Source organism: Siniperca chuatsi, linkage group LG19, assembly GCF_020085105.1.
Source record: "Siniperca chuatsi isolate FFG_IHB_CAS linkage group LG19, ASM2008510v1, whole genome shotgun sequence".
Taxonomy (NCBI): Eukaryota; Metazoa; Chordata; class Actinopteri; order Centrarchiformes; family Sinipercidae; genus Siniperca; species Siniperca chuatsi.
Window position 1 is genome coordinate 24900346 of NC_058060.1, and position 21875 is coordinate 24922220.

A 21875-nucleotide genomic window follows, 5' to 3' on the forward strand; every position below is an offset into this window, starting at 1 on the left:
CGGAGTACAAACTGCTCTGCAAAAGCCCCATGGTTTGTAGGCGGTTATGAATCAGCAGTTAATGGTGCAAGAACCTTCCTTAAGTAAGCTGCGTGAACTTATTGTTCCCTTAGCAACCAAGCTAACGAATGACAGCTAGCGAGGTTGCCTGTCAGTGCTCGATCCACTCTGCTCCAAACATGAAACCCCCAAAAACACTAGACATAGATGCTCATTCTGCAATGAGAAATATCTATATTTAACTTTCAGCTCCTTTGTGAAACACTGTCATGTTTTACTAACAGCTGGGGGAGGAGAGGACAGACGAGAGGATGGAAGGAAGGATGGAAACACAACCACAGGAAATTAAAAGGTTTTCCACATGACTGCGTGTTAATGCTTTCTGACTGAGGGCAAGCATCTGTGTGTGTTTGTGTTTGAGGAGGTTTTAACCTCTCTGACGTTCCCTTTGACCTCTGACCAGGACAGAAAGTTACACGAGGGTTAAACCAAGACAGAAAACAGAAAAGGTTTGAACCAAAATGTCCGAGCGAGAGGGGAGAACGGAGCGAAGATGTCAACAGTATTCCGGCTTTAAAACACCAAAAAACCAACGACATCTTTAATCTGTTAGGTGATGACGAGTTCACAGTCAAGTGCTAAATGTAGTGATTGACAGTTCTGAATCAGTATTTAAAAAAAAAAAAGACAAAATAATCAGGACTTGGAAAGAACAAGTTGCAACTCAGGAAATAAGAACATGAAGCATTTCGAATAATGGATTTGTGAAAGACCCTGAGAGCGAGATTATATATATTTTATATTTATATATATATATATACGTGTGTGTGTGTGTAGGTGAGAAGAGATGGAGAAAGGAGAAATCATCCATAATTGAACAAATTAGATTAACATGCAAAAAAAAAACTAACCTAAAACTCACCCTTTAACTGAACACAATGAATTTTCACAGTTTTATATGCATTTATATGTCATAGAGAGAAAAAAATAAAACACAACAAAAATCTGCCAAACTACAAATAAAACAACAGAACCAAGAGACCCAGACAGTCTGTTTTCAACTCATATACAGGAGATCTACATAAAGCTTTTTGGATTCAGAGGATTCTTATTGCTAATCCGATTCGCACCCGGCACACCGTGCCTCACGGCAAGCCGGATAGTCCACAACACAAACCATCAGTTCCTCAAAACAGTTCTGCAGCATAAATGTGATATTTTTAATACATGGCTTCTTCTCAAGTCATTGTAGAAACTAACTCGCACCCACACACACACACACAAACACAAACACACACACCTGGGCTCCAAATAAATACATTTAAAAACAGTCCACGTGCATTCGAATGGAAGTCCAGTATTCATATGGCCGTGCACACACACACACACACAGTCAGACGTACATTAACGCATATACCCGAGGGAGAGGGATGTACAGATAGAGCTAACAAAACATTAAACAGTTGAGAGAGAGAAAGAGAGAGTTTCTTCACAGATATGGAAAATAAAAATCTGAATTAATAACTCATAATTTCAATTAAAAATTAGGACTCAGTAGCTCATAGTTATGATGCAAGTCGTTAATGGAAAGCACTTTGTTTGTGTGAAGGCCATTAAGCAGATAAGCCATCTTGTAGTAGCCTGCTTTCACCAGCAGATGTCAGCGCTGGAACGGATTTAAGTTTTGGGGGTTGCGTGATTAATTTATTTCACGTACACTAAGGGAGGACAGGAGTGTAAAGGCACAGTCACAAAACAAAACCCCTTTTTAAAAACCCTCCTCAGTCGGAGTACAAACTGCTCTGCAAAAGCCCCATGGTTTGTAGGCGGTTATGAATCAGCAGTTAATGGTGCAAGAACCTTCCTTAAGTAAGCTGCGTGAACTTATTGTTCCCTTAGCAACCAAGCTAACGAATGACAGCTAGCGAGGTTGCCTGTCAGTGCTCCGATCCACTCTGCTCCAAACATGAAACCCCCCCAAAAACACTAGACATAGATGCTCATTCTGCAATGAGAAATATCTATATTTAACTTTCAGCTCCTCCGTAACTTTTACCGTTGTTTTTTTGCACCGCTTTGCACGAGGCATTAGCCGCCAACAAAGATGGAGGAAGGAAGTGTTGAAGCAATGCATACAAGACACATTAGATCATCCTTGTGTTCACTTTCGATCAAAACAAATACCTTGGGAGTTGATTTTCGGGAGTCCTTGGGTTCATTTGGACTGAAGAGGTAAAGACGCTCTACATTGGAGAAACTGAAGTATTATTCTGAATCGAGGGAAAATAGTCTTCAAACACGCTCCTGCTAAGTGCTGGGACTCTTTCAGGAGTCCTGAACCTGACCAGCCAGCAGAAACTCTCTCACTCTCTCGCTCTCTTGATTGTGTTGCAATATTCCACTGTAGTAGTACTAGTAGTAGAAGTAGTAGTAGTAGTTTTGGAAGTTGTTAGTGCCAGTTCACAGCAGCGTCCAGTCAGTCAGTCAGTCCAGTTGTGGTTGTTCAATATTTCTCGCTTCCTTTTGAGCGACTCAATGACTGACCGTCGCCGTTGCCTTACAGTTCCGTTATGAGCCAGAGGTTCGATTCGTTTTGATTATGAGGTTGCTTGATATATATATATATAAAAAAAACAGAGACGAAAACGTACAAGAAGAAAAATTAGCTATATTCATCTTCACACGAAAAAGGAAAATAAACATACACACTACCCCGTCCCCTCTGGTCGCGATATAGGGATCACTAAGTGATCCAAACTTCACCGTCCTTTTCTGTTGTGGAAATGTCCGGTTCTGTTGGTGCGAGGAGGTGGAATTAGCCCTTTTACTTCTGTTTGTGAGTGCAGCAGGGTAATACAGTTGACTCACACCCCCCCCCAACCTACCCATCCATCCATCCATCTGTCCATCCATCCCTTTCAGCCAGTCATCTAGCTCATTCTGGAAATCATACTGAGGTTCAACTGAGGGGTTTAGTTTAAAAAATGTATCTGTTTTCCATTTGAAAATTACAACCGATTGTCTCTACGTCCGAATTCATAACTACGTGTCTTCAGATATCTGATAACCTCTGTGATGATAAATCAACACAGAGTTTGACCATTCAGTTTAGGTGTTCGACTGATAGACTGGAACAGGAAAGAGGGACAAGTCCTCATCTGGATTTTCACATAGGAGAAGACAGGGCTAAATAGGGACAAACAGTACTAAAGCGGTCCAGGGCCAATTCAAGATACTGAGATAATACTGGAAGGAGACTAGCTAGACCTGCTATTAGCTAGAAATGCTGTTAACAAACATAGTGATGCGTTCGCTTGATTAACTTGTCTGGTCCGGTCAGTTAGCCCTAGCTAGCATGTGTTTTTAACTCTGTGGTTGATGTCTTAGGGCCTACTAAGCAAATCTCAGTCTCGTGGTTAGAGCTAGCTTGAGCTAATTGACCATACCACACTAGTTAACTGAGCTAATCCATTGGTAGCTCGGTTAACTTGTCTGCTCTAGTCAGTTAGCCCTAGTTAGCATGTATTTTGAGCATGTGGTTAACGCCGACGGGCCCACTATGCAAAGCTCAGGCTAATGATAAGAGCTAGCTAGGGCAAACTGAACATACCAGAGAAATTAAGGAAACAGGTTAAGGCATTGGTAACTTGGTTATCTTGCCTGCTCTGGTCTGTTAGCCCTTGCTAGCTTGTGTGTGACACTGCGCCTGATGTCTGTTTAGCCAACACAGGCTAATAACTACAGCTAGCTAGTATTAGCCCTTTTATAAGCTGTGGTGAAAACTAAGCTAATGAGTAAGCGCTGTTTTTCTTGTGTGTGTGCCAGACTTAGCCCTTGCTATTTCTATTTTACACTGTTGTTGATACTGAGTTAGCCATCGTTAGCTCTGTTTGGGTCATTGTGCAAGCTAAGCCAGTAACAACTTAAACATGTTAGCCTTGGCTAGCTGTATTTGAAGCCATGCTAACGAGTTAGCCCTGGCTAGCTCTGATTTGGCCCACAGTGGAAACTAGGGTAGTAAAGAATTAGCCCTGCTAGCCCTGTTTAGGAAGACATAGGATTTAAAGGGTTGCCTACAGAGCTGCTCATTTGTTGTTTTAATGGTTGCAGTTAAAAAGCAGAGGTTGAGGTAAACTGAACCTGGGTCACGTGTTAGTGGCGATATATGCGTTAGCACACTGAAGGCCCTGTAATAAACCCTAAATGAACACTAGGGGGTGACGATGAGAGACAGGTGGGAGTCACACACACATTCACACGCAACAAAAGTTTTTTGATTTGTTCAGTTATTAAAAAAAATCCACAAAACACAAGAATTCCCCTCCCTACACCTAAATGTCACTGATAAACGCACACACGCAAAAAAAAAAACAAAAAACAAAAAAAACCAGACAGACAATACTCTAGCATCACGTGCCACATGTTCAACTCTCTGTACAAACATGGAATCAACTGAGAATGATTATGAATGAGAAATTATTAACACACAAACCAACTCACAGGGTGGCTTTGAGGGATCAATAGTGTGATGGGTTTAAAAAAAAAAAAACAACAACATGGAGAACACAAACTGATCAACACTATATCTGCCCTTTCAAGACTTCTTTCTCACACAGAAATCTGCTGCGACTTCGGCAAGTTCGTAAATGTTTTTGTGTGTTTTCTGAGCCAGCCGAGAGAAGGGGGTTGGTGCGGAAGCGAGCCAAAAGGACGACGAGGTGCCGACCTTTCTGTGTTTTCCAGTTACAAAAAGCTTCCTTTGTCACACAGTGAGACGACTACCAGCCATCGGTGGAAGTCATCGCTTGCTGGTGAAAACTGGGCCCGACCAGCCACTTCGGCAGCCTGTCGGCCATCACCTCCGGGCTCGATTTCATCCAAAAATATCCAAACGGCCGGTCAAGCAGGAGAAGTGGCTGGTGAGTTTTGGAAAGCCACCGTGGCTGGCGGACAAATAAAGTCAAGTTCCTCACTCGCTCTCAAATCCAAAGCTGGTTCAAATCTTAAAACTGGATTGTTCAGTCTCTGCTGTGTGGCCGGAGCCCAGCTGTGATTTAAATACAGAAGAATAAACGCAGATGCCGACAGTCCTTCTCAGTCTTTGTCTGTCTCTCTCTGCGTCTCCTAAGTTGATCAATTCTCAAACAGAATCTAGAACAATAATAAATCATAACTTTATTCTTTTTATTGCTGAAATATAGATTCCCCGCACAAAAAAATAGTAATGCAAATCATTGTCATCATAAAAAGCTATAAAAATTAGATCCATCCTCTGTAATAATGCAGATAAAGATATAGCAAAAAACATCTCTTAGAAGTAGGACTAGTAGTTAAGGCACTTCAAGAAAACGAGGTTTTCGTCTTTCTTTCTATCAAAAAAGTTTTCCGGGATGGTTTTTGCATCATCATCAATGGTGTAGCGTCTCTCCGTCGTATGGCACTGTGGTGACGTTGGTTTAGACAGCCGGGGGGGAGCTTCCCCTCAGTCTACCCCCACCAGAGGAGGCTCTCCGTTGGGCAGGATGTGCTCCAGGGGCGGCTTGGCGTGGACCTCCAGCAGCCCCTGGATGAAGCCCTCTGCGGGGGCGGCTGCCACGGACTCCTCTGGCAGAGAGCTGGAGGATGAGGGGGAGGGGTCTTTGGAGATGTTTGATTCGGGCGCCGGTGTCAGGTCGCTGGCTGAGGAGTCGTCACTAGTAGTTGTCTTCGTGTCAGTAGCTTGTGGGCCGGGAGTCGTGTCAACAGAAGGTCGTTGTGTCGCAGGGTTTGCAGAAAGTTCAGATTTTTCCTCGGCGTCCGGGTCTTCAGAAGCGACGGTGGCTGGTGGTTCTGAATCCGCAGTAGACTCCGCTTGTTTTGCTGGGCTTTCTTCCTCCAGCGTGGCTGATTCTGCGCCGTCACCTTCCTCACCCTCCTCTTTTATGTCCTCCTCCTCCTCCAGCTCCTTGGCCCCCGCGCCGCTGCCGCTGCCGCTGCCGCACTCGCTCTCATTCTCCGAGGTCGGGCAGGTGGAGGTCGGGGTCGGGGTGCAGGAGTCTCCGTCCTCGCTGGCGTCGTCGGTCCCGGCCGCGGCTCTGTCGGCTCCTCGGGGCTTCAGGTGGATCCGCTGGTGGCGAACCAGGCTGTGCTTCAGGGTGAAAGTCCGCTCGCAGGTTTGACACTGGTAGGGCCGCTCACCTGCAGGGACAGAGGCAGGAGGAGGGATTTATTTAGCAATGTGTGTGTAAACAAAACCTTAAAATAACTGAAACAAAACTATCAAATAACGAAATAATAATAATAATCAAAAATATATTAAACAAAATGAAAATTAAAGAAAGTAAAAAGTTTTAATGAACAGAAACAAATAATATGAAAACTAAAAACTTAACATGAGAATATAATAAAATAAAGATAAAATATGTAAATAAATACTATAAATACTGACTATTAATAAAATAAAAATGTAAAAATAAAACATTTAAATAAAAAATAAAAAAATTTGATAAACTGAATGAGGAATAATAAATACTTAAAAGAGAATATAAATAAAAAATAAAATGCAAGTAAGAAAAAAAAAATATGAATAAATCAATAAAATAAACATTTAAATGTTTAAATAAATAAATAAAAGATCTGAAATTTTTATAAGTAAAAATTAAAACAAAAAACTTTTAATAAATTAAATAATGTAAAATAAAAAACAATAACATGTAATAAAAAGTGTGTGTGTGTCGTACCTGTGTGTGTGTGTGTGTGTGTGTGTGTGTGTGTGTGTGTGTGTGTGTCGTGTGTGTGTGTGTGTGTGTGTGTGTCGTACCTGTGTGTGTGTGTGTGTGTGTGTGTGTGTGTGTGTGTGTGTCGTGCCTGTGTGTGTGTGTGTCGTACCTGTGTGTGTGTGTCGTACCTGTGTGTGTGTGTGTGTGTCGTACCTGTGTGTGTGTGTGTGTCGTACCTGTGTGTGTGTGTGTGTGTGTGTGTGTGTGTGTGTGTGTGTGTGTGTGTGTGTGTGTGTGTCGTACCTGTGTGTGTGTGTGTGTGTGTGTGTGTGTGTGTGTGTGTGTGTGTGTGTGTGTGTCGTACCTGTGTGTGACCTCATGTGTCTCGTCAGGTCCTGCAGAGACCAGAATCTTTTGCCGCAGACGTTACAGATCTTCTTCCTCTTGTCTACTCGTCTTCCTGACGCCTCTCCTCCCTCTAAACTCTTTGGTTCGGACGCTTCTTCGTCGCTCCTCTCGTCCTTCTCCTTCTCCTCCTCCTCTGACTCCCCGCTCTCTCCTCCCTCGCTCTCACCTCCCCTCACTCCTCCTTCCTCCTCCTCCATCTCCATCTTCTGCTCCTCTTCTTTCTCCTCCTCTGTCGGCTTGGTGGTGTTGCTCTCCGCTGCCTCCTCTTTCGCCAGCGGGTTCTCCTCCACCGGCGCTGGAGTTGGCGTCTCCTCGGAGAGGTGCGCCCTCTCGTGGCGGGCGAGGGTGGTGGCGTAGCGGAAGCTCTTATTACACACTCGGCAGACATGTTTGTACTCCGGCTGCTGCTTCACCACGGGGCTGCTGGAGGAGGAGGAGGAGGAGGAGGAGGCTGTAGCGCTTTTCTCCTTCTCTTGGCTCTCTGTTGCTACTTGCGGAGCAGAGGTAGAGGATGTGGAGGATGAGGAGGAGGACGCAGGTTGCGAGGGCTGTTCTTCCTGAGCGGGGCCTGAGGACGTGGACAGCTTGAAGTCGATTAGCTTTTTGCCGAAGTTCAGGTCCAGACTTTTGTTGCTGTGGCAGTCGTCATCGTCTGCGCTCTCCACCTGGACGAGAGATGAAATCAACACTGAACGGACGTACTGACAGATGATTGAGCAAAATCAGATCCGTCTAAATGTTTACAGACTTCAGATCCTGTTTTTCTGCACTGAATTTTATAATCAAACTAAAAGCCCTTCGACTACAGTTTGATCTGTGATGATCTTTTGAATGCTTTGAATTCAAACACTGTGTTGGTGTTGTGCTTCAAAGTCCATTAAATCGCCAGTGTTTGAGGTCTGGTCGTAATTTTGGGAACTAGTTTGGAACTAGAAGCGCATTAATACGCACTTCAGCAGCCTCGTCACAGTCGGTTTTAGAATAAGGAGGACTGCAGACAGGGGAAGCAGAGAGGCGGGATGAAAGCAAAGATCATTACATGTAGAGATGTATTCTAAAAACTTCCCTCCAAAGTCAGAGAAACACTGAAACTAACACTGTGTGTCCTCTACAAGTCTGAATGAGTCTGTTTCCAGCACAGGAATCCGCATACTGTCTTTCATAAAGAAGGTGTAGTCCCTCATTCGTCCAGGAGTGTTTTATCATAGAAAAGGTTTCAGTCGTAGTCGTCTGGACGCTGTTTTCAGAATCGAGACGTTTCGGCTCCCATCCGGAAGTCATTCTCAATTGTGAAAATGGTCTGAGAACTCTAAGAAACTCTGAGAAATTTAAGCTACTCTGTGTTGCTTAAGCCCCGCCCTCAGGGAGGAATCTACCTGAGTATCTGTTGATTAGCTAGTTTCACCTGAAACTGACCTAATTGTTTCCATGATGGCCCAGTAATCAGTAATCAGGCCTATTGTTTTCTGGCTGCACCTCCCTCATCACTGTTAAGTACCTGATTAGCATATGATTGGCGTGACCAAGGTGTTAATACACTGTGGTAAACTTTGGGCAGATTGAATCTCAGACCACCATTTCTGTTCAAAGAGGGATTTTCTTTTTTCACAAAAATGGCTTCTTTGTCTCCTCTTTCAAACCAACTCTTCTCTCTACTTAGAATCTTCACCTCGCTGTCTTCAAATGTGCGGTTTGTAGCTTTTAGATGCAAATGCACGGCGCTCTGTAATCCTGAGTTAGCGTGTCGTCTGTGCTGATAAAGTCTTTTGTGAAGTGGCTGTTTGGTCTCACCTATGTACCGCTCTTTGCAGTTTTCCTCACTGCACTGAATGGAGTAGACAACAAGGACAAGTTACCCACACAGAAACAGAGCAATGTTGTCTACTCCATGGGACGGGAGCCGAAACGTCTTGATTCTGAAAACAGTGTCCAGATGACTACGACTGAAGTCTTTCGTAAAGCTTCCAACATCAGGTTTTGTGTAGGGGACAGATGTGATTACTGCCCTGCTGCATGTGCACACAGCTTTACAGTAACCAGGTGACTGCAGAGCACGTAAACGCGTTCTCCGAGCAACCTGTTCTCTTGAGTGCACGTCCACATGCTGATGGACGGCTCAGGGAGCGTTACCTTGGAGCTGTTGCTCTGTGGAGGCGGTTTCCCCTGTGCTGCGCTGGTCTCTGGCGCCCCCTGCTGGTCCGGCTGCTCTGCGGTCTCCGTCTCCGGCTGCTCTGCGCCGCTGGCAGCTGGACTGCAACCTGCAGCACAAACCAACGTCTGTCAATATCAGCAGCAAACAGGGTGCAAGTAAAAACACATTACAATAACATACAGTAATGTTTTTTAATGCAACAAAATAAATCAAAGGTTCTGTAATACAAATAATATAAAATCGGACACAACGGGAGACGTGAGGGAGAAAGACGGGAACAGATGCAGTAAAGGTCCATCATGCCGCCTTAAGAGCATATTTGAAACAACAGATGTCCTAAAAATTGTCCGACCTCAGCTTGATTTCAACAACAGAGCACTAGATCAGAGTGAGTAAATCTACCCAAAGCTCCAGGGATCCAGTATTTGAATGAAAACACTGATTATTTTCATCAATTAATCTGCAGATTATTTTCTCGATTAACCGTTCGGTCTATAAAATGTCAGAAAATGGTAAAAAAATGCTGATCAAAATGTGGATATTGTGTTTATTGTCACATAAAACAAAGAAAAGCAGCAAATCCTCACATCTGGAACCAGAGGATGACCTGAACGAGTAACTGATGATCAAAGTTGTTGTCATCTGACTGATCGATTAATCGTTTCAGTTCTACTCGTTTCTAATGACTAACCTTGGCTTGGTTTGTGGGTGGGGCTTGGTGTTGTTGACCCCGCCTCCTGATGTTCTGAGGGGGCGGGGCTCTCTGATGTGGGGGCGGAGCCTGAGTCTGCGGAGGTGCTGAGATCTTGTGCTTCTGGTGCGACCTGCTCCGTCTCTGACTGACTCTCTGAGGCACAACACAATACAATCAATACAACCAATACAGCGACCAACACACAGATCAGTGGTTCCCGAGTGATTTGCTGTTTCATTCTTTGGATGTTTTTGTTTCTGACCTGCGCTCTCGTGCGAGCCTTCATCTCCGTCTTTCTTGGCCAGGGCGCCGTTGCGACGCAGCGTTCGGTGCGTCACGCCGTGTTTCCTCAGCAGGTGGCGCTCACAGTTAGATTTGGTGGAGAAAAAGGCATCACACTTCGGACAGGGGAAAGGTTTTTGGCCTGAAGGAAGGAAATGATTTAGATGAGGAGATGGCGTTTAGAGGGGAAACGTCTCTCATACAGACATCTGAAGCATGACAACGGGCCACAAACAGGGTTTTTGTATTTTATAAGCTTATCGTATGTTTTAATGTAACATTTTATTCTGAAATCTACTATCTACAGTGTAGCTGTCAGATAAATGTAGTGGAGCAGAAGTTTTAAGTAGCAGAAAATGTAAATACTCAAGTAAAACACTCCAAAACTGAACTGAGTAAATGTGCTTAGTTACTTTCCACACAAACCAATAAACTGAAAAAAGGTATTATTAAAATATAAAAAAACATACAAAATATATAGTATATACTGTATATATATTTATAAAAATACAAAATAAATCAGGCAGTACATTTTCACGTTTGCTTCCGATGACTGTTTTCTCAATACAAATCAAAAATGGGACCAAACTTAATAGAAATTCCTGTGATTATTAGTTCACTTTGTGATTAAAGACTCCAAAGAGGAAATGCTCGTCATTAACGTCAACTTTTCAGTAAAATGAGGCTTTGTCTCGCTTTCGGCCAACGTTTAACCAGCTTCTGACCCGAATAAATCATCCGTATGTTGACGTTAGTGTTGTTTTCGTTGTTGTGTATTACCGGTGTGCGTCAGCATGTGTCTCTGCAGAGAGCTGGCCCACGGGAACACTCGTGGGCAGAAGGGGCAGGTCATCTTCTGGACCGAGTTGGAGTAGGCGTTCTTCTTTCCTTTGGACTGCGGCACCACCAATGACGCTGCCGGCTTCACCTCCTCCTTGACTCCTCCCTCCTTCTCCTCCCCTCCTCCTGCTGCTCTGTCAACATCTGTTCACAGGGAGGGTTTTGAATTAAGCCTCAGTTTTCTATCAATCATCCACTCAGACGGTCTTAAATGTGTCCCTCCTCCTACCTCTCTTTCCTCCCAGGTCTGCAGCTCCAGTCTGCAGGTAGGTGCTGAACTTGTTGGCGTCAGTGGTGGCCAACATCTTCTCCACGCTGGCAAACTCCCCGCTGGACTCCAGGTCGATGCCACCGCCGCTCACAACGGCCTTCTCCTTCACTGTCAGGGCAGCAGGCTTCTTCCTGGACCGCTTTCTGTGGGACGAAGAGGAGGAGAAAAGCACAATTACATTTTATTTTTATTGCTTTGGCACCATCTGGTGGTAGAATCAATAACTGCGCAGTGGTAGACAGAAGTTTACAAACAAAATGTGCTTCTGACCCTTCACTAGGTATTCTGGCAGCTGACAATTGCCAATCTCTGATACAATTAATGAGATTATGTTCGATTGACTACAGATTTATTTAACTGATCAATACCACAGCGCTCGTCTTTGAAAACCTCTTAGCAAAAAAGTATCCAAACACCGAAATAACACAATTAAGAGGATACTTCTATGAAATTCAATATCAATGTCATTCTGTGGAAATCTATCTGAAACTGAAACTAAATTTTCATCATCGCTTAACTTATTTATTTTCATTCTTATTAAGTGATAATGATTTAGACTATAAAATTAGTCCAAGGTGACATCTTTAATTTGCTTGTTTTTTTTCCGACCAACAGTACAAAACCCCAGAATCCTTTATTGAAGCAGCAAATCCTCACATTCGAGGAGCTGGAAATATTAAATCATTTCCTGTTGATTCTAATTAATGAATCGACTTACTGTTTTAGCACTACACAAAACCAATATTAGAACAAGTGAAAACATGCAACTGTGAATGTTTTTCCCCCATTAAATTCAAATCTATTAGCAGTAAATGATAAATGATTATTTTCTCAGTGTCGATTTGCCAAATGGAGCAGCAGCTATAAAAAGGAAGTTCTCTTAATGATTCTTTAGGTTGTCGTGAAGCTCACATACCGGGAGGATCCCTCAGACGTGTCGTCACTTTGTGTCTCCAGAACAGCGGAGGGTCCTGGGGCGTCTGCAGCCGAATCGACCTGAGAGGACGCGGCGACCGCCTGGGGTTTTCCTTCCAGGGCGGCAGCCTCTCTCTTCAGCAGGTCTGGAGCGCCGGAGACGGAGTGGATGATCTGAGCGATGGAGGCCAGAGGGGGGAGCTCCTTGAGGGCAGTGGAGGAGGTAGCGGAGGCTGGTTTGGGGAGCAGGGGTTTCAGGCGCTGGGCTCGTGTAGAGTTGTTGAGGGAGGTGGGGGGCGGGGTGGATCCGGGGGGGAGCTGGTAGCAGCCGAGTTGGGGGTGAGGGTGCAGAGGAGGCAGGGTGTTCGCCGCCTTCTCCTCCTTGGACAGAGCTAGAGCGTGCTGCTGCTGCTCGACGATGCTGCTGCAGCTCTGCTCCATCTTGATCTCCCTCTTCTCTTCGGCGCTCACCGCCTCCCTCCTCTGCCTCTTGCTGGGGATGGACAGATCGATGGGCTGGTCCAGGATGGAGCAGTCGAAGCTGGGGGAAACGCTCTCCAGTTTGACCCCAGGAGACCCCGCCTGGCTGCCGGATCCACGACCCTTGGCGGAGAAGTCCAGCGGCTGGTCCATTTCTGTAGGATAAATCACGTTAGCCAGCTCCTCCACCTTCACTGCTTGGAGCGCCTGAATCGGAGGCTGACCGATCCCGTTCAGCGCCATCTGACTCACCGCAGCAGCTCGGCCAGAGGCGACGGTAGCGGCGGGAACAGCGGCAGGCAGCAGTGTGGCGATATGGTCTTCGATCTCCCTCTCCTGCACCTCGGGGTGCTGCTTGAGCAGGTGGTGGATGCAGTTGCGTTTGGCCAGGAAGGCAGCGCCACAGCGGCGGCACTCGAACGGCTTCCTCTGGCAGCCGTTGTGCGTGCGCAGGTGGATCTGCAGCGCCCGGTAGGTCTTCAGGTCCTCGCCGCAAAACCGGCACGTGGTCTCGGTTCCAGCGCTGCCCGTCTCCATGTCCTGGGTGGTGGTGGTTGTCGCAGCAGTGATTGCTGCGGCGATGTTCGCTGTGGTGGTGGAGGTGACATATTTGATGTTTTTCTCGATTTCCTTCCTCGAGGTCTTGGCGTGCTTCTTCCTGAGGTGGCGCTCGCAGTTGGCCTTGACAGTGAAAGGATAATGGCAGACCCGGCAGACGTACGGTCGCTCGCCGCTGTGTGTCCGCAGGTGTCGGATCAGCGTGGCTTTGTCTGGAGCCACGTAGTCGCAGATGTTGCACTGGTGGGGAAGGATGCCGAGGTGGAAGCGCATGTGAGCCTGCAGGACGCCAGAGAAAGCAAACACCTGGTCGCAGAATCGGCACGGGAACGAGCCTTTAGCCGAGCCGGCGTTGGCGTTGTTTCCCCCTTTGGTTCCTGGCTTTCTCCCGCTAAGCCCCGCCTCCTCGTGTACTGCTGTGGTAGCAGCTGGCGGCGAATCAGATAAAGGCGTGTGAGCGTCACCCATACACTCCGTGTCCAACTGCCCTCCGTTCCCAGATGAAGAGGAGGATGAAGAGGATGAGGAGGGTGTTTTGAAGAGAGTCGGGGTGGGAGGAGGCAGGCTGGGGCTGATGCAGCCCAGTGAGGCCTGCTGGGAGCTCTGGAGGGGGGGAGGAGTCGTCGCCGTGAGGCTGGAGCGAGGGGTGATGGGAGGTTTGGGCTTCAGTGGAGGCATCGCCTTCTGACCCTGGACTTGACCTGGAGGAGGAAGAAACAGTCATTGAGTCTCTTTTTTCATACTTTTCTTTAAGAAACTGTTTGACTGATTGATTGATTGATTGATTGATTGATTGATTGACAAACAGAAGAACACCCAGCTCGAGCCGACACCCACCTTGACCTCCAGCGAATCCTGGAGCTTTGGCCAGAGGTGGGAGGGTCAGTCCCATCTGATTGGGAGCTGCCGTCGCCACTTTGAGGATCTGCTGGATGTCTGCCAGCTCCACGATCCCGGCTCCACCTGCCTCTCCGGGTTTGACTCCGGACGAGGCCGCACTACCTGTTGCGGCGCCCCCGTCAGGCTGCAGGAGGAAGCCGGTCTGGAAGGGCTGCAGGGAGAGCAGGCTCAAGGCGTCTTTCTGGGAGAGGCCCTGCAGGGCGGAAGCGGAGCCGGAGCCCTCCAGCAGAGGGAAGCTGAGGGCCAGACCACTTACACCCAGCCCCAAAGTCAGGCCCAGACCTCCGGACAGGTAGGCTGAAGCCGGCTCCTGGGGAAGGCTGGAGGATGGCGGCTCCACGTGGATCACCTTGATGCTGTCCAGGTGGGCCTGATGGATCTCATCGTCTGTGGGACCAGACTTCACCTGAGAAATAAAGACAGCGTCCATCAGAGGACGGTCACAGGGCCGCATTACAGCATTCCTTGCGTCTTTGATTCGGTTTTGATTCGGTTTTTAAGCCCCCGTGATAACGGAGCTTACCTTAGAAACGTGCTGAAGTCCCAGCGCTTCCAAGAAGCTGGCCTGCTCCGGGGGCAGGACTTCTTTCTCAACATCCTGACTGCCGTTCTCAACGCCGTTTTCTGCAGCTGCGTCCTCTGCTTCATCCTCCGTTTCCTGTGTGTCAGGGGCGGCGGGTTTATCGGGGTGGGAGGCGGTTTTATGGATGTCCAGGGCAGAGCGAAGGGGGAACGCCTTGTCGCAGCAATCACAGACGAAACGATGGAACTTACTGATGCAGCGACGAAGGTTTGTCTCACACCAAACCTGGAAGGAAAGAAAGAGCTGATTAATAATAAGAATAATAATAATCTAGAAAAGCTCAGCAGGAAGTTAATTTCTATGCCAGAGTTTGACCATCGGTGGTACGGTCCTTTAAAGCGGCGTGCGTCGATACCTGTGCGATGTGAGGGAACTTCCTGCAGGAGAAGTCTATGAAGGCCAGGTCGTTGAAGCCGGTGGGGATTGACGGGTTGTTCTGGATGAAGGGGTGGCCGCTGGGGTCCTGAGGGAGCAGCTTATGAACCCCCGCGTTGTGACGCAACAAACCGCGGTGGGTTCGGAAAGACAGGCAGCAGAGATCACACCTACGAAACACACACAACGAGGGCGACGCTAACAGTTAAATACTGTGTGCGTGAAGGATTCATCTGCGTGAAAGAGTGGAGCGTAAATCACAAACACAGCAGGATTATCAGACACCCAAAAATGGCGTCAGCAAAGAACAACAAAAGTTCCCCAGTAGGTGGGGACATTTCTCTGCGTGTGTTCCTGCACTGTGCATGTTTCATGACGACCAAGTTAAGTTTTAGACGCTGAAAGCGAGTTAGGGCATTTCATCCTCGCGTCTTCAAAGGGCTGTTTGACGGTTTGGACTTGGTTGTTTTAAGGTTACAGTTAGTTTTAAACTAGAGGAAAAGTGATGTGTTATGTCAGTGAGGGTCCTCACATGCATAGAAGTACAAGTGTGTGTGTGTGTGTGTGTGTGTGTGTGTGCGATAACCCCTGGTGGCAGTGCTGGTCCTGGTCTTGTTAAGCTTTGAGAGGACCAGCTGCTCAGTGTCTGCGACAGTCACACACTCTTATCACATCCTGTGTGTGTGTGTGTGTGTGTGTGTGTGTGTGTGTGTGTGTGTGTGTGTGTGTGTTATCCGTATTATATTCAGACACTTTGTCAGAGGAGTTTTGGGGGGCAGGAGAGGACACACACACACGCACACACACACACACACACTGTGGACCAGCACTTGTTGAACTCCACCTCCCTCTTTCTCCATCACTCGTCTTCCTCCTCCTCCTCATCCCTGTTGTGTTGTGTACAGTATGTGTGTGTGTGCTAATCCCACAGAGGTTGGCTCAGGTCCAGAGAATTACCCTGTGTGTGTGTGTGTGTAATATATGTGTGTGTGTGTGTGTCCATCAGTATCTGATGCTCACGATGGAGTTTTATAAAAAAAAAGGATTAAAATCGATGCAGCAGAACCAGAGATATCGTGTTTTTTTTATGGCACACACTCTTCTTTCTTGTCAATACTTGCCGACTACATTACCCACAATGCAACTCGACCGCCGACAGATCATTCACAGAACCAGGTGTGCTATGCTAGTAGCGGCTAATGTAGCCTGCAGCAGAGACGAGCAGCAGCTGCAGAGCTCTGCTCATTTATTCTCAACGAGACTTTGTGGATAAATAAAGATAAATAAAGATCAACTAATATGGCGCCTCCATCTTCCTCCCCCTCTCCCCCATCTTCCTCCCTCCATCTTCCTCCCCCTCTCCCTCCATCTTCCTCCCTCCATCTTCTCTCTCCATCTTCCTCCCTCCATCTTCCTCCTCCTCTCTCTCCATCCCTCCATCTTCCCCCCTCTCTCCATCCCTCCATCTTCCTCCCCTCTCTCCATCTTCCTCCCCCCTCTCTCCATCCCTCCTCCATCCTCCCTCCCCCTCTCTCATCTTCCTCCCCCTCTCTCCATCTTCCTCCCTCCATCTTCTCTCTCCATCTTCCTCCCTCCATCTTCCTCCCCTCTCTCTCCATCCCTCCATGTTCCTCCCCTCTCCCTCCATCTTCCTCCCCTCTCCCTCCATCTTCCTCCCCTCTCTCTCCATCCCTCCATCTTCCTCCCCTCTCCCTCCATCTTCCTCCCCCCCTCCCTCCTCTCTCCATCTTCCTCTCCCCTCTCCCTCCATCTTCCTCCCCTCTCCCTCCATCTTCCTCCCCCCTCTCTCCATCCCTCCATCTTCCTCCCCCTCTCTCCATCTTCCTCCCTCCATCTTCTCTCTCCATCTTCCTCCCTCCATCTTCCTCCCCTCTCTCTCCATCCCTCCATGTTCCTCCCCTCTCCCTCCATCTTCCTCCCCTCTCTCCATCTTCCTCCCCTCTCTCCATCTTCCTCCCCTCTCTCCATCTTCCTCCTCTCTCTCCATCCCTCCATCTTCCTCCCCCTCTCCCTCCATCTTCCCCCCTCTCCCTCCATCTTCCTCCCCCCCCTCCTCCTCTCTCCATCTTCCTCCCCTCTCCCTCCATCATCTTCTCCCCTCTCCCTCCATCTTCCTCCCCTCTCTCTCCATCCCTCCATCTTCCTCCCCTCTCCCTCCTCTCTCCATCTTCCTCTCCCCTCTCCCTCCATCTTCCTCCCCTCTCTCTCCATCTTCCTCTCCCCCCTCCCTCATCTTCCTCCCCTCTCCTCCCTACAGTTCAGTCGATCCTCTTACAGGCTGATTAGTGAGGATTTACAGCTAAATATTCCTGCCTTCCTCCATAACGAGCTCAGCGCCGCCTGCCGCACTCTTTCTCTCTTTCTCTCTCTCTTTTATTTCTTCTGTTTCTTTTTTCCTTCCTCAGTTATGAGACAAACTTTATGTCCCAGTCATCCATCCTTTTCTTTCCTTCCTCCCTTCTTCCTTCTCTTCTCATCTTTTCTTGCTTAATTTCTCCATCCATGTCTCGTCTTTCTTCCTCCTCCGCCTTTGCCTCCGTGAACGATCGTCAGGAGTTATGGTGCAACGCGATAAACAAACTTCAAACTTTGAACTCAAGCTGTGCGTTTGTGTGTGTGTGAGGGTTCGTTAGGAGTTGTGTTGCCATGGTGACAGACTTTTTTTTCTTCTTTTTTTAAGGAGGGGTGGGGGTGTCGTCATAGCAACGAGGACTGGCCGAGCGCGTCCTGAAACCTCCTCCTCCTCCTCCCCCCTGTGACTTATTAAGTTGTCCTCTCTCTCTCTCTGTTTCTCTGCCTCTCTCGCCCACTGGTGACTTATTAGCCTCCCCCTCTCTTTTCCTCGTTATCCGTCCGTCCGTCTTCCCCCTCTTCTTTAAGCTGACCCTCAAAGTTCATCCCTCCCTCCACCTTTTTTATCTCTTAATGACTGCTTTACTCCCTTCTCTCCCATCCTCCTCCTCCTCCTCCTCCTCCTCCTCCTCCTCCTCCTCCTCCTCCTCCTTTCATCCTCTCCTCCCTCCCGCTCTGTTTGACTCCGCCTGCTAATCAGTCCAGGAGCTGGTTGAGATTTATCTAAACTTTGAGGAATGTCTAAACCACATGAATGTATTTTCAGAGAAACTAGTTCACAGGCAGTTCTTAAACCTGAAAGCATCGTTTTTTTGTCATTTAAAGAAATAGTTAGTCTGACTCTAACGTGTCTGTTCGCTGAATGCGACGCTACAGCCAGCAGCCGGTTAGCTTAGCTTAGCACAAAGGCTGGAAACTTTACATTACAAGCAGTGGTGGAGGACTTACTCAGAGGCTTTACTTAAGTAGAAGTACCGAAATCTAAAAGTCCTGTGTTAAGTTTACTTAAGTAAAAGTACAGGAGTATTATCAGCAGAATGAACTTAAAGCATCAAAAGGAAAAGTGCTCCTTATGCAGAACGGCTCCTTGCAAATGTTATATTATTATAGATTATTATAGCATTTTAATATTGTAGTTTGTCAATGTGGATACTTTGTATTCTACTGGGTAGATTAGCAGTATAGTACTGCATCATAGCATATAAGCACATCACATGTTTTTCATGTAAAAAGTAAAGTGTCACATAAATGTAGTGAAGTAAAAAGTACAATATTTCCCTCTGAGATGTGGAGTAGAAAATATATATATATATATATATATATATATATATATATATATATATATATATATATATATATATATATATATATATATATATATATATATATATGATAAATATGACAAACTGTCCCACAAGTTAAGTGCACAAAAGTCAGTGAAAACATGTTGCATATTAACGAATTAAACAGAACCTGGTTGGGAGAAAACTGATTTATGCGAAGGATGCAGGGGATTCTGGGAAGATGAGCGTGTGTGTGTGTGTGTGTGTGTGTGTGTGTGTGCGTGTGTGTACCTCAGTGCGGTGTCGGGGTGTGCGTCCATGTGTGCGTCCAGGTCCAGTCTTGAGCTGCAGGTCTTGAAGCAGATTGGACAGGGCAGCAGCTCCTCCTCTGCTCCATGAACCACCGCTGACGACTCCTCCGACACCGCGTCCTCCACCACCTGAAAACACACACACACACACACATTAACACACACATTAACACACCCACATCACGCCATCATTGTTTATTCACTAGTTATCGCAGCTTCATCCACAAGAGTTCAAACCTTGCGATGTCCAGGAAATGTGTGCGTTCCTACCTTCTTGCTGGGTGGCTCCTCTCCGTTCTCCTCCTCCTGCCTCCTCTTGACGGATGGACGGCGGCGTTTGGTGGGGGAGGGGGGGCTGACGGGGAGCAGACCGCTGGCCGGGTCCTTTTCGTGGATCTTCATATGTCTGAGAGACAGACAGAGAGAGAGAGATGAAGGGTCAGAGGTCAGTTTTACTCTGTGAAATTTCAAAACTCTTAAGCGGGTACAAATATAAAACATGAAGTCCGCAAATCTGAACTCTGCAGGGTTTTCATGCTTTTTGTCAGCGTGTTTGACAAAAGTTCAGAAGAAGATATCGGCAACGAAACACCTGAAACTGTCTCAGTACTTCAACAAGAGGCCATTTGTGGTAAACTACTCCCCGCCGCATTATTCACAACTCTAGAACGAATCGATTTTGAGGGTGAAACGGACATTTTGTGTATATAAATTGTAGAAACTGCAGATTAAAATGTGTTAAAAAACGACTACCACTCTCCGAAATGATTAGAAATGACTGCAAGTCCAAAGATACCGCCGGGACTTTAGTTATAGTAAGAAAACAGAAAACTGAAATAAGGAAATAAAGGAAAAGGATCAACATTTAGTGTGTTTTGAACCCCATCAAAATACGATCAATTCTCCTTCATTTCTCCACTTAAATGTGTTGAAATCAGGCGAGAAGTTCGTCACACTAACAGGCTGTTGTTGGGGAGGTAAAACTGCCGGGATTTATGGGTAGAAAGCAGGGGATTCTGGGAATGTGAGTAAGAACAGAGACAGGATGTTGCTCGTCAACTGATGGTGAAACCTGTTAGTTAGATTCTCTGATCCGACTTAATCAGCTGGGAATAGTGGAGGGATACAGTACGGATACCGACCACACACACACACACACACACACACACACACACACACACACACACACAAACAGACACACACACACTGCCTGTAATGATCTTTAAGTATGTGCAATTATCACATAATTACACACAGAGCAGTGTGACAACCTTATAAGGCCGGCGGAGAGAGGAAGAAGCCCTGAGGTCACAGCAGGAAGTTGTCGCTCTCTCGTTGCCGTGACAACAATATCGCAGATAGGCCATTGGCTGACATCCCCATGGACGCAGAGAACTTTACACTTCAAATTCACATTGTCACTGATCCGTTTCTAACGTTTTCAGGCTTCTTGAGCATCATCGTCCACTCGATTCAAACAGCTGATTTGGTTATTTGTTTTCATTCATGTATTTTTTTTTTTAAGGAGGTAAGAAAAAGAGACGGAGGAGGAGAGCGGAGGAGGAGAGTGGAGGAGAGCGGAGGAGGAGAACGACAAGGAGAGAGGATGATGTGTAACGTCAGGGAAGCACAAAGAGAAAAAAATGTTTGGAAATATCTGTTAAAACACTCTGATGCATATATTTCCATATATTTGAAGGAGACATTTTGTTTCTGCACACCGGGCTGCAGAAGAGGAGGAGGACGGAGATCCCTCCTCCTCCTCCTCCTCCCCCCCGGGTCAGTTTCTCCTTCAGCTGTGTTTTCTCAAAGGTCAGTTGGTGTTGCTCGATTTGAAAGACGTGTGTGTGTTTTTTGCTTCATACCTGTAAATGTGACGAACGAGTGTTTGAGAGATTGTGTGTGTTCTGGGTGAAGTGTTACCAGAAGCGTGAGAAAGTGTGCAGGCTGTTAGCATGTTTTGCTATTTTAGTGTGTGTGTGTGTGTGTGTGTGTGTTCAAAGGTCATCCAGCTAGCTAGCATGTGGCGGTAGCAAAGGTGTCAGTTTACACAAGTTCATAGAGGAGAGGAAGAAAGGAAAGGACAGGAGAGGAGGAACCGAAAGAAAGTAGAGGAAGAAAGGAAGGACAGTAAAGGAAACAAGGAAAGTAGAGAAAGACAGGAAGGAAAGGAAGGAAAGTAAAGGAAACAAGGAAAGTAGAGGAAGACAGGAAGGAAAGTAAAAGAAACAAGGAAAGTAGAGAAAGACAGGAAGGAAAGGAAGGAAAGTAAAGGAAACAAGGAAAGTAGAGAAAGACAGGAAGGAAAGGAGAAAGGAGAGGAGGAAAGGAGGATATAGGAGAAAACAGGAGAGAAGGTGGTGGAAAGGAAAGGAGAGGAGAGGAGAGGAAACGAAGACAAGATGAGAAGAGATTAGAAAGGAGAGGAAGAGGACAGCCGAGGAGGTGAGGAAAAGGGGAAGGAAACAAGGAGAGGGGAGGGAGAGAGGAAAGAAAGGGAAAGGAGAGAGGAGTAGAAGGAGAGGAGACAAAGTGAGGACAGTGAAGGAAGGAAAGGAGGAGAGGAGAAAGGAGGATATAGGAGATTAAGGGAACAGGGGAGAAGGTGGTGGGATTGGATGTTATAATCTATTAATAGGACCCGACAGGCAGCAGGCTGGACGCCCATAAGAGGTCCTGACAGAGTGACGGAGTCAGCAGATCTGGGACCAGCTGACAGGAAGTTGTTTATTAACCAATCGGGTCAGTGAAG

At 46.8% G+C, this 21875-nt stretch overlaps 2 protein-coding genes across 13 annotated transcripts in view; both read right to left on the reverse strand.

Moving 5' to 3' along the window:
- The window catches only part of LOC122866462 (protein NLRC3-like), an 876731-nt gene that overhangs the window by 51060 nt on the left and 803796 nt on the right, over positions 1–21875 (reverse strand). The gene's annotated exons all lie outside the window — the stretch shown is intronic.
- The window catches only part of rreb1a (ras responsive element binding protein 1a), a 79707-nt gene continuing 58354 nt past the window's right edge, over positions 523–21875 (reverse strand). For all 8 annotated transcript variants that reach the window (XM_044176127.1, XM_044176126.1, XM_044176129.1 and 5 more), the window contains 13 exons: positions 19394–19529; positions 19104–19252; positions 15137–15326; positions 14722–15006; positions 14136–14604; positions 12262–13999; positions 11304–11488; positions 11015–11218; positions 10215–10376; positions 9950–10105; positions 9237–9364; positions 7063–7771; positions 523–6177 (listed from right to left, as the gene is read on the reverse strand). In XM_044176127.1, the coding sequence (XP_044032062.1) occupies positions 5483–6177; positions 7063–7771; positions 9237–9364; positions 9950–10105; positions 10215–10376; positions 11015–11218; positions 11304–11488; positions 12262–13999; positions 14136–14604; positions 14722–15006; positions 15137–15326; positions 19104–19252; positions 19394–19529 (5206 nt within the window). In that variant the 3' untranslated portion in view covers positions 523–5482. The remainder of the gene's footprint in view (positions 6178–7062; positions 7772–9236; positions 9365–9949; positions 10106–10214; positions 10377–11014; positions 11219–11303; positions 11489–12261; positions 14000–14135; positions 14605–14721; positions 15007–15136; positions 15327–19103; positions 19253–19393; positions 19530–21875) is intronic.